Source organism: Penicillium malachiteum (genome assembly GCF_028827825.1).
Source record: "Penicillium malachiteum strain IBT 17515 chromosome Unknown utg000005l:1.0-9002435.0:1.0-325561.0, whole genome shotgun sequence".
Taxonomy (NCBI): domain Eukaryota; kingdom Fungi; phylum Ascomycota; class Eurotiomycetes; order Eurotiales; family Aspergillaceae; genus Penicillium; species Penicillium malachiteum.
This window is the reverse complement of record NW_026643098.1, coordinates 103,510-129,180: the sequence shown is the minus strand read 5'-3', so window position 1 is coordinate 129,180 and position 25,671 is coordinate 103,510. Positions and strand designations below refer to the sequence as shown.

The following is a 25,671-nucleotide window of genomic DNA, read 5'->3' as shown; positions in this document are numbered from 1 at the left end:
TCGCTCAGTTTATTCAAAATGTTCAAAATATTACAAAGTGGATTCTCCGATATTCAATCTATAAAACGCATCCGAGTCGATATTCCGTGACCAAGTCGATAGTATACGCGCTATCCATTATACAGAATGTATAACTCAACTTCCGGGATTCGAAGATAAGGGCGATTATTATCGTCAGCTTTGGAGGTGTGTATTGAGTTCAATGTTGATTGATTTCCAATGTTGTGACAATTGGTACCCTCATACTCCATTTTCGGCGATTCCGCGGGTGCTCACTTCCAAGGTTCGTAGATCTGACACCCGAGCGCCGAGGTCCATCTCAACCCCCAAAGTTCCACACCCCCTCATTTCATAAGATCGTCAATTGGCAAATTATCATCTCAAGTTCCCCTCAACTATTAAATTTCAGTGTTTTGTTTGCTTTCTTCTTTCTTTCATAACATCTGAAGAAACTCACTTACAATGTCATCATCGCCCCCCAAGCCTGCGACGGCGGAGAGTGGGTATATCACCCAGCCTGCTGCATTGGAAAACACATATACGTCAGACATATCTCTGCAGCAGTTATTAAAATGTGAGTTTCCTAGGACTTGAACAACGACAGCAGATCATTCTGACACTACAAGGGTATCTTCCATCTGCGACGTTTCAATCAATAGAACCGCACTTCACCCAGCTCGGTGCTGAAGCTGTATCCGAACGGGTACGAGAGTGGAGTGCGGATGCAGAACGAAACCAGCCTTATATTAAAAGTCACAATGTGTGGGGAAAGCGATATGGCTATGACCGACTCATCACAACTGAAGGCTGGAAACAGCTGGGATACTGGGGTGCTCGCAATAAGATTGTCTCAGCGGGATATGACCCTGCTTATGGATCACACCGCAGGACTGTTCAATATACACTGTGAGAGAAGAAAACCTGAGCCTCATGAGATCGAGCAAGATGCGCTGATATCCTTCAAGGAATTATCTCTATTCCCCCTCTTCGGGATTATACTCATGTCCAATCAGCATGACAGATGGTGCTGCTTTTATTCTGTCTTCACAAATTGGAAGCTTACCTTCTGATCATCCATTCCATGCGGTATTTAAGGGGCTTGTCTCTGAAAATGAAGATCACTGGACTTCAGGACAATGGATGACTGAGCGAGCCGGTGGAAGCGACGTGCAAAATACTGAGACATGGGCAACCTACTCTCCACTATCAAATTCCTCTGGCTCAGATCCACTTGGAGAAGGAGATTACTTGATCAATGGATTCAAGTTCTTCTCTTCTGCTACAGATGCTAATGTGGCCCTTCTACTTGCCAAAACCCCATCAGGGAAACTTAGCACCTTTCTGGCTCCGCTGCGAAGAACGATTGTCGACGAGGATGGGTCCTCGCGCCAAATCTCCAATGGTGTAAGGATTCATCGATTGAAAAATAAGCTTGGCACAAAAGAGCTGCCAACCGCTGAACTCGAGCTGCAAAACATGCGCGCTCATCTGGTTGGCGAGCTAGATCAAGGAATTGTAACTATTGCTCCCCTTTTGAACGTCACTCGCATCCATACGTTCGTTGGGACACTTGCTGGATGGCGTCGCGCTATTAGCATTGCCAAGAGCTTTGCTAAAGCTAGAACCACAGTTGGTGAGCCCTTATGGCTGATCCCAATGCATATGCGTCTCCTTGCAGACTTGGAAGTCAAGCATCGAGGATGCATGAATCTTGCGTTCTTTACAATTGCACTTATGGGCTTGGTGGAGTCAAATAACTCACAACCCTCTGATCTCGCTCACCTGCCCCTTCCTGGAAAGGAAGCAAACGTTGTTTTCCGAACTTTAACAGCCACTGCTAAGGCTGTCGTCAGCAAGATGTCTATTGCGGGTATCCAGGAATGTCAGGAAGCGATGGGTGGTGTAGGCTATATGGATGAAGCTGACGAGCCAGAGTTCAACATTTCACGAATCCTGCGCAACAACTCAGTTAATTCGATCTGGGAGGGGACTACAAATGTCTTAGCGAGTGAGATGTCTCGATTCCTCCTCAAGGCCAACAATATGTCCATTTTCTCCTCGTGGCTTGATCGTACCTTAGCGTTGATCCGAACTACAGATCTTCGTGATCCATTGATTGTTGCCTGGTCGGAACTGAAACGTCGTTTCTCTCCAGACAATCAGTCACCCGCTGCTATTCTCGCCGATGCTCGTCGTTATATGTTTACTTTAGCCTGGATTCTCTGCGGTATGCTTTTGGCCCTTGAAGCTGAACAGAACACAGACAGTGTTACTAGAGACATTGCCCGACGCTGGGTTTTAGATGCCGAGGGAGGGGTTGGTGATATGGTCTTCCATGATATTGTTACGGTTCAAAGAACTGGAGCCGCAGTTCTCAATGGAGATCAACATCTGGAGTGGGACTGCAGAATTGCTTGGGGCGTTGAACTTCCAGCAAATCGTGCGTCGGGTCATCGATCTCTACAAACTGCCAATGTATGGGCTAAGCTGTGAAATTCCTATTAAATATGGGCTTCAATTTAAGCAGAATTTATATGTGGTGACTTGAAACATTTGAATCTCTCTCAATTGGAACATCTAGTACTAGCCCGCTCCAGCCCTGGAGTGATACTGCCCGTGTTTTTACTACAAATGTGGGAAAGGTAACCCCAAAATTAGGGCAGTCAACTTGAAAATACTAATCATGAATTATTATCAATGATCTAGATTTTAGATGCTCGGTATCCAGTAGATGCAGTAGCTGGCAGCTCAATACCCCAGACTATTCTGGAGTCCCACTCTGTTCGTTCCTTCTCTGTATGCCGTTTATTCTGAGACGAGGCCAACCGTTGATAGATCATTTCTGGGAATGCGAACTCTCCAGGGAATACCTGTCCTTCAAGGACCCATCTGTGAGCGACTTCGATAGCCACACCATCATTGTCCCGCTGGGCATCAAGAGTGAGTAGTATACCGCAAACCATCCAGGCCAAAGTAAACATAATCTGGCGACCAACACTAAGAAGAGCCACCAAGCCATGGTGACTTTGGCCTGTTGCAAGCTTAGCATTCAGCTCGGCCCAGACATTCGACAATTGAGATTTGAACTCGTCGTCCGAAATTCGGCCGATGATGTCTGAAATCCAGGCATCAAATAAGACCAGATTTTTCTTCTTGGTTAAGTGGCGTACTGTTTCGCTGGCCAGCACATTCGTCGTTCCCTCCCAAACACTATTACTGGCTGTGTCACGCCATAGTCTGCTCACGTTGAACTCTGGCTCTTCGGGCTCATCTGTCATGCTGTCAGTAGAATTCATCATTCAAATAGTGAAGCAAACTAACCGATGTATCCCACACCACCCATAGCCTCCTGGCATTCTTGAAAAGCCAAAGTCGCTGATTTGCAAATCACCGCTTTCGAAGTTGACGTAAAAGCTCGCAACACGACGTTTGCCGCAGTAGAAGAATCTGCCAGAACTGAGAATACGCCTGCTGCCTCTTTCGGAAATCCGTTATCAACATAGCTTAGCAAGGATGATGTGAAAAAAGCAAGCTGCATCCAGCCGCGGTGCTTAACCTCCAGCTGAGATAAGACGTTGAGGTGCATAGGAAATGACCATAGCTCTTGGTTGATAGTTGTTCGAGTCCGGGCAAATGCCTTAGCGATATCTAGTGCGCGTCTTAGGCAAGATAGTGCAGTGATGAAATTATGGGTGCGTGTGGTATTCAGTAAAAGCGCAATGGTCACGATACCACGGTCCTTTGGACCGATCAAGTGTGCGCGCACATTCTGAAGCTCAACTTCTGCAGTAGGCAGCTCTTTGGTACCCATCTTGTTTTTCAAGCGATGAATTCGGATTCCATTGGAGACTTTCCTCTCTTGCCCCTCAGAGTCGGTGATTCTTTTTACTGTTGGTGCCACAAATAGAGAAAGTTCACCAGACTCGGTCTTGGCTAACAGCAGGATAACATTGCAGTCAGTGGCACTGCAGAAGAACTTGAAGCCTGATAGGAGGTAGTCTCCCTCTTCGATATTTCCGAATCGGCCAGTTTTGGTCACCGGAGGAGAATATACAGCAACAGTTTCACTGTTACGTACATCACTACCTCCTGGGCGCTCTGTCATCCATTGCGCTGAAATCCAGTTGTTTTCACGGGCAATAAGACGGGCGTAGAGCTCGTGAAATGGGTGGTCGGAGGGTACGTTGGTCAACTGATGTCGAACTAATCGTGCTGCTCCCGAAGTCATAGAGATTGGGCAGGAGTAGGTAGCTGAAGATGCAGAGAATATGTAGTTGCTGGAGTGAAGTCAGTTGAGAATAGCTAGTACTGAAATATGAGAGTAATACTCACAATGCATGTTGAATAATTCGACGATGCGATCCAAACTCTTCCTCATAACCAAGCCCTACCACGCTTTATAGTGCGAAAAAGAAATCAGCTCAAATATCCACTTGAATGTGAGCTGTTTAAAGCGGAACATCATAAAGACTTACCCATTTTTGATGCCCCATTTTCCCAACTCCTTCCAACCAGTACTGGTCACCAATCGCTCAGTATCATGCCGCGCACCCCATACATTATAAGGCTTGATATATGGTTCCTGTCTTTCCGCATTTCCTATCAGGCTGTTGATTTCATTGGAAATGGCATCACGACCGAACTTGGTCAATTCAGGAGTAATCTTTGCGACTACATCGTGAGGTAGGTACCCTAGGATGCCATTGTAAGTAAATTCTCAAATCACCATTTGAAGCTATTCCGCCTCATATGACTTCAACACTAACAGTTCAGAATTCGCTCGAAGACTTTATCGGATGTTGCTGGATTTTCCAATTTAGCTGGTGAGAGAATGAAGCCTTTCTCGGCCGTTGATGGTGATAATTGAGACATTTGGAAATTTGAGAGCTTCGAACTGAAGAAACTCTTATGTTCTGAATAAGTACTGATATATTATCCTTTGAATACGCTACTATCTTATATCCCCAGATTTATCTCCAGATTCTCCACATTATTCTCACTTTCATGCGGGGTTCACTACTACCTACCACCTAATATGTATCAGCCGAGAGACGAGATCGTCGACTGCCGAGCACCAACACCGATTATGACCGACAACCACCGAGAAGAGCCGTATGGATTCTTGCATCTACCAGTCAGTATCCACTAAAGCTCTTGATGTGTACACGTTTGCGTCAGGCGTGGGGTATGTGGGTTAGTCTGTGCCGATTACCGAGGAGCCCACCTGGGCACATATTAATTATGTTGGACTTGCCCAAGTGAATTCTGTTTATCGACATCTAAAAGCTCAGAATATTCGACTTTCATAGCTTTCAGTTGATTGAAGTTTCCAATATGGCTGAATCCTCACATCACAATGGTTCTAAGACACGTCCTATCTGGACACCAGTGGTTCCGCCAGATCAAATTCCAATGAACATCTACCGCGCGCATATCAACAAGAAATTCCATCAAAACTTACAGTCATCCCAGGTGCTCCATCAGTGGTCTGTGAATAATTTGCAAGACTTCTGGATAGATCTTCATGACTACACTGGCGTCATTCCATCTCTTCCAGCAAACACGACGATAGCATTTGATGCTAATGAGCCAATGGAAAATGTACCTGAATTTTTCCGTGGTGCCACTGTCAACTATGCAGAGAACGTGCTTACTGACAGAGATCCTACCAAAACTGCCCTAGTTGGAGTCCGTGAAGGTCAGAATTTGGCAGGCGAGGTTTGGACATGGGCCCGGCTGTGTGAGAATGTTCGTCAGGCGAGAAGTGCTTTACTACGCATTGGTGTTGGAGAAGGTGATCGAGTTGCAGCTATCATTTCCACAAGTGTTTGGTCTGTGGGTTTGTTTTTGGCTACTGCTAGTATCGGTGCCATCTGGACGAGTATTGCACCTGACCTAGGTGAAGAGGTAAGTTGCATACCATCATTGGAATGATAATAGTCCTGGAACTAACGCCTATCAGGGCTGTATATCAAGACTGCAACAGGTCACACCTAAAGTCCTTTTCGCAGACAGTGAATCGGCCTATAAAGGCAAAATGAAGTCTAATGTGGCGAAAATTAACAATATTGTTCAGGCGATGAACTCCAAGCCTGAACTATTCTTGATCCCTATCCTATCGGAGGTCAAAGAAAAGCTATTCTTCACTCTTGATCAATTTTTGACGAAGTCCCGACCGGAAGACAAGTTGGAATTCAAGAGACTACCATTTTCTCATCCGCTTTATATTCTCTATACGAGTGGGACAACCGGTCAACCAAAATGCCTCGTTCATAGTCACAGTGTGATCTTACAACATAAGAAGACATCTGTACTTCACAACTCGCTCACCTCCGAAGATGTTGTTTTCCAGTTCAGTAGTACCTCGTGGGTGCTATGGAACATCATGATCGGTCACTTATCTGTAGGACCAACGCTGATCTTATATGACGGCTCACCACTATGGCCAACTGCGAAGATCCTAGCTAAGGTTGCCGAGTACCATCGAGTAACCTACTGGGGATGCTCGCCTCGTTATTTGCAGGAGTTGGAAATGACCCGGTCCATTCCAAAGGAGCAGTTCGACCTTTCAGCGCTGAGAATGGTGCAAACTGGAGGTTCTCATCTAAGCGCAGATCAGTATCACTGGTTCTATCGCGCCTTTCCACCAAATGTCCATCTTACAAGTGTGACTGGTGGGACCGACTTGGTTACATCTTGGATTGGTACAGATCCTGCTGGTCCGCTCTATCCGGGTGAGATTCAGCTGCCTATGCTGGGTCAAGATATAGACGTAGCGGATCCCGTCAGCGGTGAATCGATTAAACATACTGGGCGGAATGGCGAATTTGTCTGTCGTCAACCTTTCCCTTCAATGCCTGTCTTTTTTTGGGGAGATAAAGATGGATCCAAATACAAGAGTACATACTTTGACAAGTTTGAGAACTGTTGGGCTCAACATGACTGGGCAAGCTATAATCCTCAGACGAGCGGTTGGCAAATCCATGGAAGAAGGTAAGCATGACTCTTTGATCAAGGCTTAAGTGAACGATTTGGACATTGACAAATTCATAGTGATGGGGTGTTGAATCCTCAAGGGATTCGATTCGGGTCATCCGATATCTATTCGATTACCGAGTCCGCGCCATTCAACAAGATGATTTCAGCGACATTATGCATCGGAAGGCGCAGACCACATGATTCCGATGAGTCCTTCTTTCTCTTTGTGGTTATGCAACCAAACCACGTATTCACAAGCCAGCTCGCTCTCGGGATGAAGGATGCCATCCGTAGGGGCCTCAGCAGCAAGCATGTTCCCCGTTTCGTGATTGGTGTTAAAGAGGTCCCTATGACAGTCAATGGTAAGAAGGTGGAGACTCTGGTAAAGGAAGTTGTATCCACTGGACAGCTTCCTAAGACTGTCAGCAGCACTGTGGTCAATCCTGGGTGTTTGGAACATTTCAAGCAGTACTATCACTTGGATTTGTCTAAAGAGAATAGAGCAAAGATGTAGGCAGGATATTCCAGTGTGGAACTTGAGAACCATTGAAAGATAGCATCATCGCTGGGAAGAGTAATAAGTAGGCGATAGATGGTATATAACTCCTTCATTATGACAAGTAGTATCTCACAAGTGCTCACGCCGCGCTTCGCGCGGCACTGCCAAAGTACATAGCAGTGAGCATTTGAAATTGGGAAAGATAAGTTCCCAGCACTCAAGCGCTTGGACAGGTGTGTTCACATACTTAAGTACATGGCTCAGTCCGAGTCAGAGCATCTACAGGTGACTGATGTCCGACCCCTCTTTGTATGGAGGTACCTACAGGGTTACCTACATGGTTAGCTGGAGGGGTATCTGGAAGGGAAGGTTAACTGTTCAAATGTGATGTATATTGTTCCAAGATTGGATATAGGCAATTGGTAGCCCTAGGGAATCAAGCTGTAGGCTCTCCTCCGAGTCGGGTATCAAGACAGGCGGCGAATAAAAGTGCAGGAACCCAAGTAGTAAAAGAGCTCTATGATCGCCAGGATCATTGCGCATTCGCAAAGAAATCGTCAAACATGCGCAGCTCGGCTCTGCTCTCCTCCAAAAGATTTCCCGTTATCATGCTATCCCATATTTCATCTTTATCCAAAGATGCCAGGTTCCTTGTGCTTGCTTGGAGAGCGGGATACATGTCTTCGAGGTCTTCAAACGAAGGTTCATAGTCAGCATGAGCAAGATCAGTTGTATTCCATTCATCAGTCTGCAGCGGATTCCACGGTCCCTGGGAATGAAGCCCTCTACTCAGAACAGAATGAATGTTATTCAGGAACGGTATATCTGCACTGCTCAAGCAAGATTCAGAGTCAAGGCCACCTGTCAATGATGCAGATCGCAAACTTGAGGGACTAGCCTGTCTGGTGATAGCTCGTGAAATATCTTGGGAGCAGGATACTCGGTCGAGATGCTCCATGACCTTGGTGAGGACTGCTTCCCAGGTATCACGGTATTTCTCTAATTTTTTGTTGCGTTCCGCCACGGCAAACAGGAACGAGGAGCAGGCACCTAAGTCATTTGCCACATCAATCGAGCATGGTTGTGAAGATCGGAATAGACAGTAGCTGTGGGTTCAATATTAGTTCAATCCAAGCAGAATGTAATCAAATTCGTTCCTACTCACCATAATGTAAGACCGGCTTTGAACAAAGTACTGACTAAGAAATACCCAAAGCCTATATACCCCTTTTGATGCAGCGACTTGTAAACCTGACACATCCTTCCAGATGCCTTCATACAGGTCTGAATCAATTCATGATCAGAAGGAAGTTCACTTAGAAACGGTTGGATTAGAATCATAATGCCATTATTCCAGTGCATATTGATCCAGTCTTTGTCCATGGGCGAGAGGTCAGATTGAAGAGATCTTTTGTATTCTTCCAAGGCTGAAAATAAAGGGTTGATCTCTGGCAGCAGCAACGAAACATCTTTATCGACTCTGTGAACTCGGGTTTGGATTTGCGACTTCAAGCGAATCAGCCTGATAGCAGGGATGAAAACGGCGATACTCGTTCTTAAATGTCTTTCTCGTCGCAGAGGTTCCTCATGAGAATATCCCTGGAATGGCTCTTGGTAGTCAAATGGCAAACCAACGTCGATGTCATATTCAGCAATATTGAAAGGTCGATCAAGAAGCCGGGCAATGCTTCGATCCATGACGTAAACGCTCCAGAATAAGCGTCGCCTCCGTTGGGACTCGTCGGGTTTTAATTGGAGATAGTTGACTTCTCTATGCAGCCCAAGGTCTATTGCTGTTCGCATGGCGAGACCAATCATGTACCAAATATTAGCACTGTTTGGTATGCGTAGGTTGTACATGATCAGTAGCATCATGGCCTCGATGCTTTGAAGAGAGCGGAGTTCTGTGACAGCAGGCTTGTGTTGTAAAGCTGTGCGTAGAAGATCAGCGACGGGGACACTGGGCTGGCTCTCTGTAGCTCGACATGTTGCGGCTCCAATAGCGTAGACCATGAAGATCTTGAATGACTTCCAACGTGCAGAACGTGTTGGCGCAATGGATTCGAGTCTTTTCTCGTGGAGTTGATAAATCTCCTCGCTATCAATATACGGCATGTGGTTATGCATTGTCTCCATGTAAACGCGGATGTACTTCAAACCTTCTCCATCAGGTGGGACTGCCGGGCGCGCGAGTAGGTTGTCATCACCGGACTCTATGTCGTTCTCCTTATTGCCAGCACTAGCAGCTTTTTCCGAGTCATAACTCTCTAAGACAGTGTTTTCAAATAATTGGTCCATCTCCCTGGCAATCAACGTCCTTGGTGCTGAAACAGTTGTTTGGTGGGTCGCCTCTGTCATCTGTCCCACGGTCAAGAACTCCATCACATCAAACAGGTGGCCTACCTCGGGAAGGTTAGGAGGGAGTTGCTCAGGGCTTTCATATCGCAGGGAAGTTTCATTGGGGCAATTTGAATTCTTGGTGACATTATTTAATTGAGCTTCCAACTCCTCGATCCTATGAAACAACGCATCTTTTGACATTCCATGATATCGTTCGGATGCCGGTTGGAATGCAGATGTCTCTGATCTGGTACATATGGAGTTCGCAGCTTCGCAGTTCAGACAATTCGGATAGCCCACGCATCTCTGCTTCCGACGGTGACAGCGTCTACAGGCTTTTGGGTTGCGTTTTCGCACTTTAAATTCACTGTCATTCATCGGGAAATGACCTCGCGACCGAGATTCGGGGAGTCAACAAAGGTATTAACTTGGAGAATGGAGAGAATAGCTCAGGGAGAGAAGAGAATAATATGGAGTTTTTGATTTCAAGTTACAAGAATCACGTATTTTGGGCTCGAAATCAACAACTTGAACCATCTTCAGAACATTTGAAGAAAGAATCGAGTTAACATTGGAAGATGTCGTGACTCTCGTGGATAATGGCGACTTAACCCCTCAAATAGTCACGTGGTAAATCAATGATCAACCAGCCTTTAATCCCAGATATTTTGGTCTAAAACTTGAATGAATCTATAAGTGGCTTTAATATCTCAAACTAGTTTGGACGTTCATCAAGGATGAAGTGAATATTTACTTAACCCATGCCAGTGGATAGTATGTAGCACTGTTACTAGTACTACCCGGTCAATTCCGTCCTGATATACTGTACATTGCCGCGGTTATACTAGTAGTACGAGCAACAAACTATTATACATTCAATAACCATGAACCACTCCAATCAAACCCAGAGCCTTCCCAGTTGGTACCGAATGGCTCCATCTCACTATCAGGATTCAAAGGGAAATTAAAATCAACCAGCATATCCTCCGGGCGTGTATCGAATGCCGGGAGTGTGTCCGTCAGATCTTGCACCTCGGCCAATGTACATGTCGGCTCTCCCAAGTTGGTTTCCAACTCAGAAGTATGTGTTATAAATCGCCATTGTTTACACATTTTCAGATCAAATCCTTCAAAGAAGGCAGCACTTTCAATGTCGAGAGTTGGCGGGGACCCATCGATCGGTCCTTGCTCTCGGACCTTTTCTGTTAATTTATTCAAGGCGTTCAAGGGTCCAACAGCTGAGAGCCATCGCTCTGATAATTTCTGCAGTGAGAGTTTCATCACGGTCAACTCATGCTCGGCTGTGGTTTGTAGTTGCGTGTAGCGACAACATGATAGCAGAGAGAGACCTGCGCAGAGTGGGTAGAATGCGAAGACAGGACCAAGATAGCGAAGTTCATCTCGTAAGAGAAATTCTTCATATATGCCTGCAATGAATGATGAGGCTACTAGAGATGCTGCGGGTGGGACACTGTTGGGTGTTGGTGACCGGTGGAGGATGGTTAAAACCACGAAATACATGACAAGCAGTTGTTGAACTTCGAACTGAGAGGTCATGGTATCCTCTGTGGTCAAAGTAGATGTGCGGAGTTTTGGAATCACTTGTTTGGCCCATCGATAAACGGCATTCTCAAGGTCAACTCGTCGTTGTCGCGATATCTCTCGTCGCAGGTAGCATTCAACAGTATCTCCTAGGAGGCATGATATTGAGCAATATGCTAAGAAGAGTTGAGTACGGAAATCCTTGGTCGCAAAATCATGTATTGAAGGAGGGAGAACATCACTATCGCGTAAGTTGATAGTTCTTGGTCGTCCAACACCGACTGAGATGACATTGTCTCGGATCTGTGGCGAGTCAGTGTTGGTCATATAAGATGGTGTCCATGGGAAAACTTACCACTAACGACCACCATAACCTTCGGCGGAGACCGCGATATTTAGTATTCGGGGGTGGCTCTTTGTGTAATCCAATTTGAAATGCCATTGCTCCAGCTGTGCGTATCCAGAAACCACTAGTATCAGTCGAGACATCTTCAGGTCCAACAGGATTATACCAATGCAGCAGACAAGCAGCAACAATAGATATGAGGGATCCATGTCCGCCACCAAAAAAGAAGAGCAACTTTGCACGTCGATAAAAGACTTCGCTTGATCCATACTCCAGATGGGCTTTAGATACTCGACTCCCAGCAAGGAAGATAGATTGAAGTAGTAACATCGAAGGTGGTGTTGACTCATCTAGCCATGCGGGGTCGATAACGGGGGTCCAAGGAGCACAGTATTTATTGAAACTCTCCATCAGCTGTTTTTGAATTGATACTGGCGGAAGATCAAATGCACCTTGTTCACGGAGCATTTGAATATCAGTCGCAGAGGCCGTTGGACTTGTATATGTTGTTTGATGACCGGGCTTGACCATATTTTCATCAAACGGAACACTGCCACCCAAGTACTCGCTCCGACCGCGATAGGTTTCTTGTTTGATAAAAGAATCATTTTCGATGGTTGTATTTACTTCTGTACTCTCAATAGTCTCATTTCTCACGGTAGCTCCTTCAGTAACTTGTTGAGGAGATAGACTTGATGCAATTGTGCTCTCAAGGGGCGGGTCCACCGGCAATTGCGAACTTCGCCGACTGACCGAGTCTGACTCAGGCGCATTGCGAGTACGTCCTGGTGAGAGACTGTTGGTGAATCTCTTGCGCTTCCGTGTATATGGTCTGTATATCAAGTTAATTTTGACTGTTCATGCTGAATACTTGATATAGAGCCCTCAGCCCACTTACTTGCACTCTACTTCTGACTTGGTGCAGTTGGTGCAGGGATTGTGGGTCGCCAGATCACAACGCACCTGGACTCATTAGTGATGATTCTCGCATTTACAAGAGCGCAAATCATTTACCTTACGCTTATGACAGATTATACATGCACTGGACATGGCGCAGATCATCGGGGTGGTTCAAAATGGAGGTGGAGAGATTAAACCGAGGCATCTCGGCGTTGTTTTTCCTCTTTAATTTGAACAACTTAAACCGGGTTATTCCCCACTTCAATATGAATTCATACAATATGGTGATGTTTCCTTTCATGAACAGGATAAAATGGCAGAAATCAATTCAGAAACTGTGATGATCGATAAGACTTCTCATCCTGGAATTACCATTCTGTCAATCAATCGACCAGAGAGGAGAAATGCTGTTGATCTTGCCACGGCCAAACACCTCTATGAAGCTATTCTCAATTTCGAGTCCGACACAACACAAAAAGTGTGTATCTTGACAGGCAATGGAGGCAATTTCTGTTCAGGAGCAGATCTACACCAAGTTGCCCAGAAACAGAATGAGCCCGCTGAGAACCTGCAACCTGTCAACGAGCGCAATCTAGGCCCGATGGGACCTTCAAGATTGATTGTTCAGAAGCCGATGATCTGTGCAGTAGCAGGCTATGCTGTTGCTGGAGGACTTGAACTTAGTCTCCTAGCTGATCTTCGTATTATCGAGGAAGATGCGATTTTTGGTGTGTTTTGTCGCCGCTGGGGTGTTCCTCTCATTGATGGTGGGACTGTTCGATTACAAGCTATTGTTGGACTTGGTCGTGCAATGGATATGATCTTGACTGGTCGACCGGTCAATGCAAATGAGGCACTGACTATGGGCCTAGCTAATCGTGTTGTACCCAAAGGGGAGTCATTGAATTGTGCTTTGGAGCTTGCGCGTCAGCTTATGACTTTCCCTGATTTGTGTCTTAATACAGATCGACAATCCTGCTACTACAGTGCCTATGAAGCTCGCTCTTTCAAAGATGCTTTATCTCAAGAGTTCACAGCTGGCAAGAAAGTCATTTCAGCTGAAGCTATTCAGGGCGCTGCCAAGTTCAGTGGAGGATCCGGGAGACATGGTAGTTTTAAAGCCAGCAAGTTGTGACTCGGATGAACTTGTATTTGAAATTATTCCTAGATGTATGTTACACTCTGATAGCAATATCTGAGCGACTGGTTCTGAAATTGAAGCTGTATCGTTTAGATGATTATTTTCTTCCCATATACTTTGTCTTGAAATGAAAAGTATTGTCCCAAATAGTAATACATGGAGTCTGCGAGTTGTGCTAAAATACAACACAAATAATTAAGTACTAGTAGAGTGAATCATTCTAGTTGGTCTTCTCCTCTTCCTCATCTTGGCCATGCGTAAACTGAAGGCGCTTACCATACAATAAGGGTGTGCGAGAAACCAAGGTCCCCACCACGTAGCCCATGTATGCACCTGCCAGAATGGTAATGGGGAATGCTTGCCATGGGCGATCCCAGTCCAAAGGAATGGGAATAGCACCGAACCAAGCACCCAGAACGGTACCAAAGGCACCGCCCCAAACCGCGTCGACGGGGCGCGCAAATCCCCAAACCTCCTTCCAGACAGAGGCATCTAGTCCATGAACGTAGGTCAATCCGGAAGAGGAGAGAAGAGCCATATGAGCTGCGCAGAGGATGGTCTCATAGTTGTGGGTGGTAAGCGGGGCACCGAAGAGAACGAGTAGAACGGCGATGACTGGGGTGGCGATGAAAAATGTCAAGGCCACAGAGAGGAACGCGGGCTATAGTGAGTGCATTGATTAGTATATTAGACCTGGAAGAATTGTCCCTGCGATGAACGAGGTAGGACGTACCATCAACTTAGCCCAGATTCCAGCCCACAAATTCTTTCCTGAGTGCTTTCGGCGAGGTCCAGGCTTGCCTGGGCGTGTGGTACCAGAGGTTGACCGTTGACTTTTCTCACTAGATGAGCTGTCTGAGGCTAGTGATCCCGCGGGCGGGAGACAAAGTATGACATAGCTCAGTTGCAAGAGCGCTAGCCAAGGAAGATCATTGAGGAGTTCGGAAACTGGATTTTCTACCAAGGCATTGAACCGTGTCACTCCCAATGCCAGGAGAATTGTTGGGTGCACGTATGAATAGGTTTGCGCGAGTTGAGAGGGGAGAATATTGACAGGTGGTGGAGATGGTTTTTCGACAGGAGGTTGTGATGGCGAGCTGGGTGGGTTCACAGCAGAGATAAAGGTACTGGGAGACGCCATGGTGAATGAGGAGGTGCCTTTGATTCCCTCCTGGACACGTTTCTTCTTTGCGCACCCTTTTTTCTGGTATGAATCTCCGTGCTTGAAGCTCCGGGTAAACCGGCGTAAAAGGGTCAATATGAGATCCACTTATGTTTGTCTGGTTTGGTGAGGCTATAGTCGCCTGGTTTTTCGGGCGGCAACATGAGATGTGTATCTCATCAGGAGTTCGTTTCAACCCAATTATTTTATTATTTAGTTATTTGTAAGTTTAAAGAAGACATAGACGGTTTGAATTAGAGATAGAAAGTGAGGTAGAGAAAAAAGTCTCTGGGTTTCATGCATTCAATTCCAATTCTACCCTTCCTGTAGGCACCAAATAACCGGCAGAAATACCGAAATGAACATAGGCTGGCTTGAATATCAACGAAGCATAGAGGCATACATACAGTCGTGTCACGCAAAAAGTCATTGATAGAAATCATCGACAAATGGCAGGGGAAACATGGGAATAACAAGATGAGGAGCCGCATGGGCTCAAAGAATATCATGTCGGGGCAATCGAACAAGCATATAAGAGAGAGGTCTCCATAGTAGCATAGGATTTGACCTGGGGCTGGCTACTAAGAAAAAAAAGGGAAAGGGGAAGAAGAAGGGAAGAGGAGAGAATCATTGAGAGGTCAATCGTGAGGTAATCCATAAGCAGTTTCATCATGGCGAGTAAGGATATCTGACAAGAGGCATCTAAGAGATGAAATGGCAATAAAACCAAGGAGACAGGTGCAACTAGTTTGATACTTCTTTCTCAGTTGCTGTGTCTTTGAGCGGTAGTTCAGAGACAGGTAAAGGCTCCATCGGCTTGGATTCTGCCGCCGGTGCAGAGTCTTCCTTTGGGGCATCGACAGCAGGAACAGCAGCTACCAACTCAGGGCTGTGAGGTTCTTCTGGAATTGGAGGGGGAAGACCGGCACCTGGCAGAGGTGATGATGGAGAACGCGATGGTTCCTCCTTGGGAGGATCACTTGGCACATCACCGGAAGGCTTGCCATTGGTCTGGTTAATAGTCGGAGAAAGAGGTTGTTGGCTGAGAGTCGATGATCCACTGTCAAGCGGAGTAGGGCTCTTCATTCGCTCTCGATCATCACGGACCCCATCTCGAACCTGAGCCACCTTGGCTTTGAATTTACCAAAGAGACTCCTCCTCTCGGGCTCAGCACTTGATATTGAACCGGCTTGGATGCCAGCATCCAAGCTGATAGGCTGACTAGAGGGATCATTGCTTGTATGTCCACCACTGGCAATTGAACTGGTGCTTTGTTCAAGTTCTGGGTGGGTTGCTCCTAGCGGGGGAGATGCTAGGCCTAGTCCGACATGTTCACTGCTACGCTTCGCAGAGCGATGGAAGCGCCAGCTTCGCCGGTGATCTCGACGGTCAGCACGACTACCATCTTCAGGCTGGTCTAAATCAGACGCGTCGGTGAATGATGATCGAGAGTTCATCGAGGGTGTGCGCGACTGATGAGGTCGCAAAGAACTTTCAGTGTGATTTCCGGCAGGATCAACCAAGAATGGGTTGGATTCTGATGCTGCTTCGCGGTTATTCAAGATAGCCGCATTGGGAGGCCTGGGAGTAGCCTCTCCGAATGCTGCCTCTATTGATTGTGGCTCGCGATTGGCCTCTGCAGTCATGTCGGCAGGAGGTTCGAAAGATGGTCCATGAAGGGAGTTGGAAGAGCTTTGGGCACTGACGCTGGCACTTCCTGGGATCCGCTTTTTTTTAAGACGGTTGGGTTGCCGTGGTTCTCTATGCTCACGATCTGCAGGTGGAGGGGATTTGCTGAAAAGATTGGAGAGCTTGCGCTCTCGATTTGGCGTCGCAACTCGAGGGGGCGGTGGGGATGTAGGAGTGGGAGTGTCGAGATTTTCATGCGGGTGAGGGAGATCGGTGATACTCAAGTGAGCGGCGGCAGCGACGGGGATAGGACCATGAGTGGAAGTATGAACATATGTTGGTCCTGTTGACGATGTTGCTGGCACAGGCTGTGTGCTTCTTTGCTCGGGCTTTTGCTCAGTCTTCTGCTCTTCCTTTGGCTCTGGCTCTTCTCGCACGGAAGGCGCTCGGCTTGTCGAGCGTGAACTGCCATGCGAAACAGAGAGCGTGGATGGATTAGCTGACCCGGCCTCAACAGCCCGTGCATGACGCGCAGTGGCAACTGCAGGACCCATTTTAGAGGGAAGGGTGTTGCTGCGATGTACACTGCCAGAGATCGAAGTAGGTGTTCCGGGGCTAGGGATCGTATTGGAGGTACGCGAATTGCGTGAGTTGCGGGACGAGACAGAAGCATTGCGACGAAGTGTATCCAACTTTCGATGGCTCTCCGTGCTCGCGCTGGCGCTAGAGGCTGACCGTCTGATGGTTGAGCCAGCCGACTTAGTGCCGCCGATCGATTGTCCGGAGGGTACCACAATTTTTGGCTGAATGCCAGCTTGAACCTCCTTGATGGTCTGCTCATCGGCTTTGGTACCGTTCATTCCCACCAAGAAGTGATCCTGATTCTCGATCAGAAAGATCAGGACGTCTTGACTGAGCTTGTACTCTTCCGGGGACATATCATGTTGTGGGTGGGAGAGCATGCCGGGTTGGAAAATGGCGGAAAGATTGGCCGACGTCATTCGGTTCTGTTCTGACTTGGATGCGAAAACAGCGAGGAGATCGAGAATGTACAGGAGCAACTGTTTGTTCAGCGGGGGGGAGTTCAACGATCAAGTGCTGATACGTCGACACGGCCTTAGCATGATCGAACTTGTCTGCTTCTGCTACCTGAGATCCCTCTTGCACTTGTTTTTGATACACTCGTAAAGGCTCTCGGAAGCGCTCGTAGAATTCGAGGGGTACGATGGGTTCGGGTAATTGGTTTAGATAGCGGCGTAGCACGTTGGCGGCATCGTGAACGGTGTATCCTTCCCAATCCAAGCCTTTTCCATATCGCTCCGGTGAGTCGAAAAGCTCTTGAAGGTCCTTAATTCGTTTTGCGGATCCATTAAGTCGGAAGATTCCTTCCACATCCGTCGCTATGAGAAGAAAACGCGATCAGTTCTATTGTACTCTATAAAGATTGGGATTTAGAAGACGCACCTTTTTCTTTCAGAAAGACTCCACATTTCGCAACCACGATAGGAACATATCCATAAATGAAATTTTCGCCATGTTCATTAGTGAGAGAAATGGCAACATTCGCGTACTTGATGCTTTCATTCAACGGTACTCCAAAGATGCCCCGCGGAGATTCTATTCACGAGTCAGCTCATCCAATACAGGAAAATGTGGACCATCACTTCATCTGATTTGTAACGAGTGTAGGGCTTCCTCGAGGTGATAACAGGATGTGTTTCAATATTCGTTTATTCCCCGCGACGAGGGTTTGGGCGGATCAGGGGGGATGATCGTGAGCCGCCGCACGCCGATAACGAGAGAATGCGACAGGATGTGAGAGGATTCTGGAGTAGACCGCAAAGACCAAATCTCCAACTTATGCCAACGACCAACGTACCTTTCAGATCATCTTTCCTCGAATTTCGCTTGAACTGTCTCCACCACGAGGCGAGGTCTCGCTTTGAGGGTGGGGAGCCGGCGCCAACGGGTTCAGGCGAAGAGATGGGCAGCTGGACCGGTTCAACAGCTGGCTGGGATTTACCGGTGACCATAATGGCCGGAAATCAGACGAGAAATTGAAAGATGTAATATAATTCGGCGGTCAACTGTATCTTTGATTGGGAGAGATTCGACGAATTTGGGAGGGCCGGACACTGGATTCGCGGGAATGTCTATGGGGGTGAGACGTCACCGCCCGCAGGAAATACCGGGGCTGGGCCCAAGAGTCACCTTCGAAGTTGACCGTAGAAGAGGCGAGTCAAGGTATATCAAGGGAGAAAGGGGGGCCAAATATCAAATCTCCCGGTTTGAAAAAAAAATTCACAAGGGGAAGAAAGAATGTGACTGTCGAGAGGTAGTGGAGGGGGGAAGAAGTGGAGGAGCACGAGCTAAAGGGGGGTTTTTTGTGTGGCTTTCTCTCTCACGCACACACTCGGGTTCTGTAGTTGGAACGAAATGAATCGTAATGGCGGAGGGATCGGTAAGGAACAAGAAGAAATAGGATACGAAGGAGTTTGAAGAGGAGGAAGGGAGAAGATGAGAATACGGAGTAGGAAAGAAGAACAATCCACGGTTCGCGGGGGGGGGGGATTCAGGGTTGGCTGTCACTTGATATCACATAGATGACAGATCTAGTTGGGCCTGCAGGATGATTCATGACGAGGTTCGAGGGTCTCCGAGGGTAAAAAAAGAATACACATGTGCATGTAAGAATTGAAGTAGAGCAAGAGAGGAGAGGTTGAAAAAAAAGAGATGTGATCAAAGATCAACAATGAAATTCAAGTATGTTTTCATCTGAATAGCATTCCATGAGGTTCTGGACCTTCTTTCACATTTAGATCCTGTTCTAATTTAGGGGTTTTGGTTTTGGGTTGCTGAATGGAGGATCCGGATCCAGGGACACAGTGGAGTCAATGTCTCAGGTACAAATGAGCATTTAAATAAGCCACTTCAAATGTTGGTATGGATCTATGTAGAATATATATAGTAGGAAAGAGAATTGAATAATTTAATAAAATAATATGTGATTGATTATTCAAGAGAAAACCCATCTTCATTAATCAAAATTGTCGTCTATTAGTACCTAGGTAGTATAGATGCCCAGGTGTGGACTGTTGTATATCCATACTCCAAGTTGTAGGTCATCGCAAACGGTCCCCGGTCACGTGGAGGGATGGATTCGGGGTTTTTGGCAGCCTCATTAGTCAGGCACAAATATAACTAACGTGATTCCCAAGCGAGCGGATCACCCAAGCGAGCGGATCACCTACCACCTATTATACTACTTTAGATAAATTATTAACCACCATAACGCCAATTTATTAAAATATTTATCTAAATATCACAATGATCTGACCTATGTCCTTCTTCTCCACACTTTTTACATGTCGGCAGCTTTCTCCTCGTTGGCTGAGGCTGTAAAACAGGCGCTCTCCGCGGTGGTACGGGAGGGGCAATTGGCGCTTCAACCACCTGTATAGCACGCTGTATAGCTTCCTGGCCCTCTTGAACCGTCATTCCACCCTCATTAGGTATCTGTCTAGTAGACCGTTGGCGCTTTTGCTTCTGCTTCTCGTGTGCGGCACGTAATTTACGTGTTTCAACCTCTAATAAAGCTGTTGAATGCATCTGAATTTCACAGGCCTTAAGAACTTGATCGATTTGCTGTTTGAGTGGACTTGGAGGGCTTCTTGAGCGTTGTTTTAGAAGAGATTTGATTGAACTAGCTTGCCGCTGAAGCTGGATAATGTTTTGAGGTGTCTTAGGTGAAAATTGGCTTGATCGACTGGTAGGGCGGCTACCTGGGGGTGTAGGTGTTCGAAGAAGAATATTCAACTTAGAAAGCACTCGATCTGGGTTGAATGGTACTAAACCAGCTGCTGCAAAGCTGTTTTGAATAGTTTGGGTTTGAAAAGCCTCTTTACGAGCGATTGGGTAGGCTTCAAGAAAATCAAATTTATCAACATGGTTAAAACCAAGCCGCATTTGATTCTCAACAAGCCGACCATATGCACGCTTAAGAGGTGAAAAACATCCAACATCAAGCGGTTGATGTAAATGTGAAGAATGAGCTGGCATACAAATTGGAATAATATTATTCTCTTTGCAAATCTGGTCAAATTGGGGAGTTAAATGACTCCCATGACCATCGAGAATTAAAAGTCGATATTTTCCAAGTGTACGTTCAGTTGTTGCTGGAATAAAGTGTTTTTGAAGCCATCGAAGTCCAATTTCATCAGTTGTCCATCCATTTGGACTAGTTTCAAATCGCCAGTCAAGTGGAAGGTTCTTAAACCATCCTTCAATCAAAACTTTACCTTTGAAAATAATCACTGGTGGAAGGGCCCATCCAGATACATTAATTGTTTCAATAGCTGTTACCCATTCACGATTTCCAGGCTGTAAAAGTGATCGTCGACCATAATATCGAGAACGAGTAACAACCTTAGCAGTTGCTGTAAGTCCCATTGCAAATCCAGTCTCATCAAAGTTATAGATATCCTCTGATAGAATACCATTCTCTTGAATTGTCTGAAACACAAGATTAAACCATGCTTGAACCACTTTTGGATCCTCCATTTTCGCACGCTCGTAATTATATCGACGAGAGAAACGGGTAGTAAGCTCTGAATGTCGTCTTACGAAGTTTGTAACCCAATTTTTGCCAACAGTTTGAGGGGGGGGTCTGGCCACGCGCTGCGAGTAGAATATTGGCCATTTCTTGGACAGTAGCCGGGCGGGGGCAGCTCCACGTATATCCATAGAGATCACCCATTGGAGAAGTGAATTCTCTTCATTTTCGTTTAATTTGTGGTTATTCGCGCGAGTTTCGAATCGATTGGTATGACCATTTAGTCGGCGGTGGAGGGAAGTAAAAGGCACGTTAAACTGACGTACTGCCTCACGGATAGAGCTAATTTCATTGTTTTTAATAGCTTGGATAGCAAGTAAGATCCTTCCCTCCTGTTCGATTGAATTTCGAGAGGTTTTAGAACGTATTGGTGGCATGGTAGGTGGTTGAAGATGGCTAGACGCGGTCGCGACGCGAGTTTTTGGTTGGGTGATCCGCTCGCTTGGGTGATCCGCTCGCTTGGGAATCACGTTAGTTAGTCATAAATATTCCATTATGTCATCGAAGATGTATCACGTGATAAACATTCCGGATCAACATACTCGCGACTTCCGAAAGAAACAGCTTCGGAGCTGCGTGTTTCGGCGAAGCGTCACCACATTAATCCAACTTTGATCAATTCTATCAATCCCCTTTATCACCAATTTCACAATGGACGGGTATGTTTTAATTTTCCATCTCTCATCTATTCTCGAATTAACCTATTGAGCATCTTACTCAATTGAATGCACGGTCGCTGATTAAGTATCCAGTCTCAACGCAACTGAGCAGCGCGAGTTTGCCAACCGCATGGAGCGGAAGCAGCTGAAGGAGTTTATGACTGTATGTTCTCCTTTCTCTCTTATTGGAGCCATCGTTCCTATCCTCGATTACCCTCGCCCTGCTCTTTCTCTTGCAGACTCCTGTCCCTTTCAATTCCCAGTGCTGTCTCTCCGGGTTCCATAATGTCTCTGACCATCGATCTTTTCTTTAGATGTACTCCAAGATGGTCCAGCGCTGCTTCGACGACTGTGTCAACGATTTCACCACCAAGTCTCTCATCAACCGTGAGGAGCAATGTGTCATGCGCTGTGTTGACAAGCACCTGAAGAGCTCCGCCCGTCTGCAGGAGCGCTTCCAGGAACAGAACGCTGCCATGATGCAGAGTGGTCAGATGGGTCCCCAATAAATTAAGCCTTCGTTGCGTGGGTTCCGAGATGGTGGACTTTGATTTCTTCTATTGAGCGCGCACAAAATGTGCAGCCACTGGGCAGGGGGGCCACTAGTGGCAGTGCCTTTTTCATTTTACAGGAACCTCCCCCCTTTCTTCTAGAAGCCAGTCTCGGAGTGAACTTGAACTCGACTTGTATGGGCACAGTCATCCCATCAAGGCCAAGAAACTCTGAGGTTGAGCCTCTTCATGTATCATAGTGATTTCCGGGACGGGATGAACCGGAAACAAATTTCCTCATCCTCGACCTCAAATATAAAAAGGCGCAAGATCGCCATTGATATGAATGACTCGACTTCTCGATTTATACTTCCGATGTTTAGATAGACTCTATAGAAAGGACGACTCCAAGATTGAACCATGCAAGTTCCGATTAGCAAGGTACTCCGTATTAGGTACTCCGTCCACGGCTATCTCTAACTAACACGAACCGATGACCCACTCTATGTGCCGGATACCTTTACCTGTTTAGGTACCCTACAATATGGAATAGTGGAGGAGAACTCCGTGGAAATTGTCATTTGAACTAGATCATTCAAATTACGACTCTACTATTATGAGGAGATGGAAACTGGAACTGATAATATTGAGCATCCCATCATATCATCTGAACTCATCTACCAACTAATAGGTATAGCTTGAGACAGATTTACCTAAATGTCGGCAGATTGGCCCGGTTCACCCGGATCGGTGATTTGTAGCAATCATCTACACAGCTTAAATTCTCAAATCAATCGGTAGAATCGGGTCCGACACCCGTTCCCAATATTGGAGAGTCCGGTAGGCCCCTCCTCCTCATCTCAAGTCTTCTCCTCTTTCTGTCATTCTATCAGTTTCCCCCCACTCCCCTCACGGCTCCACTCCGCAAATCTTTCTCTTCAAAACCCCATTCTTTCCCTTTTCTTTTCCGTCATCCATCCTTGTATGTTCCGTGTCCCCTAGTGTTCCGACTTCTTTTAACCACATTCTTAGGATATCCCTTGACATCATGGCTAGCACAGTTGGACAGGTAAGCTCTTGTTATCTCTTCCATATTACTATGGAAGCAATTAAACTAATCATTGAACAATAGACCATCACCTGTAAGGTAAGCTGTGAGCTGTGAGCTTGAAGCTACATTACCAACCCCGCCATGACGTTTACCTCACCCCGCGAAATGATTCAATTTATTGCCACACGTTTTACACTTGAACTTGGACACATGAATCTGAATCATGGATGCTTGAGGCATAAAAATCAAGATTTCTCAACTAACATGTTAAATAGGCCGCCGTCGCCTGGGCTGCTGGTGAGCCTCTCTCCATTGAAGACATTGAGGTCCTGCCTCCCCGCGCTCATGAGGTGCGTATTCAGATTCACCACACTGGTGTCTGCCACACAGGTAAGCCCCGCCATATACCCCGCCAAGAGCCCCAAGTACCCCGCCACGCGACAGCTTGAGCATCTTGTTTGATTTTGAAAGCTACTAACAACAATTGATGATTAGATGCCTACACTCTCTCCGGAAAGGACCCTGAGGGTGCTTTCCCGGTTGTTCTGGGTCACGAGGGTGCCGGTATTGTCGAGTCCGTTGGTGAGGGTGTGACCTCCGTCAAGCCTGGCGACTACGTTATCGCGCTTTAGTATGTGATTCAATCATTTAAATGTAACAATGACCACAAACTGACTTCTCTTCAGCACCCCCGAGTGCGGTGAGTGCAAGTTCTGCAAGTCTGGCAAGACCAACCTGTGTGGTAAGATCCGTGCCACCCAGGGTAAAGGTGTCATGCCTGATGGCACTTCCCGTTTCAAGGCTCGCGGTAAGGACCTGCTGCACTTCATGGGTACCTCCACTTTCTCCCAGTACACTGTCGTTGCCGATATCTCCGTCGTGGCCGTCACTCCTAAGATCTCCACCGACCGATCCTGCCTGCTCGGCTGTGGTATCACCACTGGTTACGGTGCCGCTGTTGTCACCGCTAAGGTTGAGGAAGGTTCTAACGTCGCTGTCTTCGGTGCTGGCTGTGTCGGTCTGTCCGTTATGCAGGGTGCTGTCAAGAACAAGGCTGGCAAGATCATTGCTGTTGATGTCAACGATGGCAAGGAGGCTTGGGCTCGCAAGTTCGGTGCTACCGACTTCGTTAACCCTACCAAGCTGTCTGGCAAGACCATTCAGGAGCACCTGATCGAGATGACTGACGGCGGTTGCGACTACACCTTCGATTGCACTGGTAACGTTGGTGTCATGCGCGCTGCTCTCGAGGCCTGTCACAAGGGTTGGGGTGAGAGCATTGTTATTGGTGTTGCTGCTGCTGGTCAAGAGATCTCCACTCGTCGTAAGTTCATGAAATTTCCTCTTGATAACGCGTTTTGTGCTAATCTTGTCCCTCTTCTCTGTAGCATTCCAATTGGTCACCGGTCGTGTCTGGAAGGGATGTGCTTTCGGTGGTATCAAGGGCCGCACTCAGCTCCCTGGTCTGGTTGACGACTACCTGAACGGTGAATTGAAGGTCGATGAGTTCATCACCCACCGTGAGCCTCTGTCCAACATCAACACTGCCTTTGAGCAGATGAAGCAGGGTGACTGTGTCCGTTGTGTCGTGGATATGAAATAGATATGGGAAATAGTTTGGTGATGTCCTCAAAAAGGCTTGATGTGAAATATGAATTTCTTTGTGGTTTGAAGAATTTACTCCCGATCAGTTTTAGAGAATTCAATGCTGGTATTTACCCAGGTAGTATTTAAAGGAAGATGTGCTGTAGGGATTGTGTAGTCTTATGAGGAATGAGAAGGTCATCCAAGGTCCTCACCCCGCCACCACCTTGTGGGCAACCATCTTGTACCTACACTGACTACTTGCAGCGGATTACATCAACAACCTTGGAAATCTTGGATTTTATCTGTTACGGCAAAAATCGCTTATCATCGGGACAGATCTGACCTGAAGACGATCAACAGATACCAACCATGCGATTGTCTCACTTCAATTGGGGCGGGCAGTCTCCGACTCTCCCCACCTTTTCTCCGCAGCATAATGATAAGCCGCCCGATGTCGGTTCCTTGCTCATCAGGGCCTCTGATAGGGAATCACCCCTTAGTACTCCCTAATGAGGGAATCTTGACGGTAATGAGGGGCTTGCAGGTACTCATTGATCGGGTTTCCCTCCACTAGCGGACGATGTCCGCCGGACGGCAAGAATAGAAGGAGAGAGCGAGTTTGTTATCCAAGGATATAAACAGGACAAATCCCCTTGATGCACTTTTAAGATTGCAATTGAGTCTCATTAATCAGGCACCTGATCTGTGTACTACATATAAACCTACTGACGCC

At 46.7% G+C, this 25,671-nt stretch overlaps 10 protein-coding genes across 10 annotated transcripts; 5 read left to right on the top strand and 5 right to left on the bottom strand.

The window, feature by feature from the left end:
- Nucleotides 1-450: 450 nt before the first annotated feature.
- On the top strand, nucleotides 451-2,493 carry N7483_009954 (putative acyl-CoA dehydrogenase; the record flags this gene model as incomplete). The annotated part of the gene is made up of 3 exons (XM_057093381.1): nucleotides 451-574; nucleotides 627-906; nucleotides 966-2,493. Coding segments are annotated over 3 exons (1,932 nt in total), but the record flags the coding sequence as incomplete, so codon positions are not given.
- Nucleotides 2,494-2,702: 209 nt separating this feature from the next.
- On the bottom strand, nucleotides 2,703-4,872 carry N7483_009953 (uncharacterized protein; the record flags this gene model as incomplete). Its single annotated transcript, XM_057093380.1, has 5 exons — nucleotides 2,703-3,271; nucleotides 3,322-4,277; nucleotides 4,333-4,395; nucleotides 4,476-4,692; nucleotides 4,767-4,872. 5 exons carry the CDS (start codon nucleotides 4,870-4,872, stop codon nucleotides 2,703-2,705), a joined length of 1,911 nt encoding a protein of 636 aa, XP_056942676.1.
- A 540-nt stretch (nucleotides 4,873-5,412) lies between these two features.
- Nucleotides 5,413-7,492, top strand: N7483_009952 (uncharacterized protein; the record flags this gene model as incomplete). Its single annotated transcript, XM_057093379.1, has 3 exons — nucleotides 5,413-5,907; nucleotides 5,963-6,993; nucleotides 7,054-7,492. The coding sequence occupies 3 exons, from the start codon at nucleotides 5,413-5,415 to the stop codon at nucleotides 7,490-7,492; spliced, it is 1,965 nt and encodes a 654-aa protein (XP_056942675.1).
- Nucleotides 7,493-8,638: 1,146 nt separating this feature from the next.
- Nucleotides 8,639-10,195, bottom strand: N7483_009951 (uncharacterized protein; the record flags this gene model as incomplete). The annotated part of the gene is made up of 1 exon (XM_057093378.1): nucleotides 8,639-10,195. The coding sequence occupies one exon, from the start codon at nucleotides 10,193-10,195 to the stop codon at nucleotides 8,639-8,641; it is 1,557 nt and encodes a 518-aa protein (XP_056942674.1).
- Nucleotides 10,196-10,684: 489 nt separating this feature from the next.
- On the bottom strand, nucleotides 10,685-12,678 carry N7483_009950 (transcription factor domain-containing protein; the record flags this gene model as incomplete). Its single annotated transcript, XM_057093377.1, has 4 exons — nucleotides 10,685-11,662; nucleotides 11,715-12,537; nucleotides 12,604-12,616; nucleotides 12,669-12,678. The coding sequence occupies 4 exons, from the start codon at nucleotides 12,676-12,678 to the stop codon at nucleotides 10,685-10,687; spliced, it is 1,824 nt and encodes a 607-aa protein (XP_056942673.1).
- Nucleotides 12,679-12,918: 240 nt separating this feature from the next.
- On the top strand, nucleotides 12,919-13,740 carry N7483_009949 (enoyl-CoA hydratase/isomerase family protein; the record flags this gene model as incomplete). The annotated part of the gene is made up of 1 exon (XM_057093376.1): nucleotides 12,919-13,740. The coding sequence occupies one exon, from the start codon at nucleotides 12,919-12,921 to the stop codon at nucleotides 13,738-13,740; it is 822 nt and encodes a 273-aa protein (XP_056942672.1).
- A 226-nt stretch (nucleotides 13,741-13,966) lies between these two features.
- Nucleotides 13,967-14,887, bottom strand: N7483_009948 (PIG-F family protein; the record flags this gene model as incomplete). The annotated part of the gene is made up of 2 exons (XM_057093375.1): nucleotides 13,967-14,407; nucleotides 14,480-14,887. 2 exons carry the CDS (start codon nucleotides 14,885-14,887, stop codon nucleotides 13,967-13,969), a joined length of 849 nt encoding a protein of 282 aa, XP_056942671.1.
- Nucleotides 14,888-15,652: 765 nt separating this feature from the next.
- Nucleotides 15,653-18,571, bottom strand: N7483_009947 (uncharacterized protein; the record flags this gene model as incomplete). The annotated part of the gene is made up of 4 exons (XM_057093374.1): nucleotides 15,653-17,599; nucleotides 17,628-17,938; nucleotides 18,003-18,155; nucleotides 18,418-18,571. The coding sequence occupies 4 exons, from the start codon at nucleotides 18,569-18,571 to the stop codon at nucleotides 15,653-15,655; spliced, it is 2,565 nt and encodes an 854-aa protein (XP_056942670.1).
- Nucleotides 18,572-21,801: 3,230 nt separating this feature from the next.
- On the top strand, nucleotides 21,802-22,318 carry tim9 (protein transporter TIM9; the record flags this gene model as incomplete). The annotated part of the gene is made up of 3 exons (XM_057093373.1): nucleotides 21,802-21,809; nucleotides 21,903-21,972; nucleotides 22,124-22,318. 3 exons carry the CDS (start codon nucleotides 21,802-21,804, stop codon nucleotides 22,316-22,318), a joined length of 273 nt encoding a protein of 90 aa, XP_056942669.1.
- Nucleotides 22,319-23,348: 1,030 nt separating this feature from the next.
- On the top strand, nucleotides 23,349-24,954 carry N7483_009945 (bifunctional alcohol dehydrogenase/S-(hydroxymethyl)glutathione dehydrogenase; the record flags this gene model as incomplete). Its single annotated transcript, XM_057093372.1, has 6 exons — nucleotides 23,349-23,369; nucleotides 23,433-23,447; nucleotides 23,627-23,741; nucleotides 23,847-23,982; nucleotides 24,038-24,675; nucleotides 24,740-24,954. 6 exons carry the CDS (start codon nucleotides 23,349-23,351, stop codon nucleotides 24,952-24,954), a joined length of 1,140 nt encoding a protein of 379 aa, XP_056942668.1.
- Nucleotides 24,955-25,671: the final 717 nt, after the last annotated feature.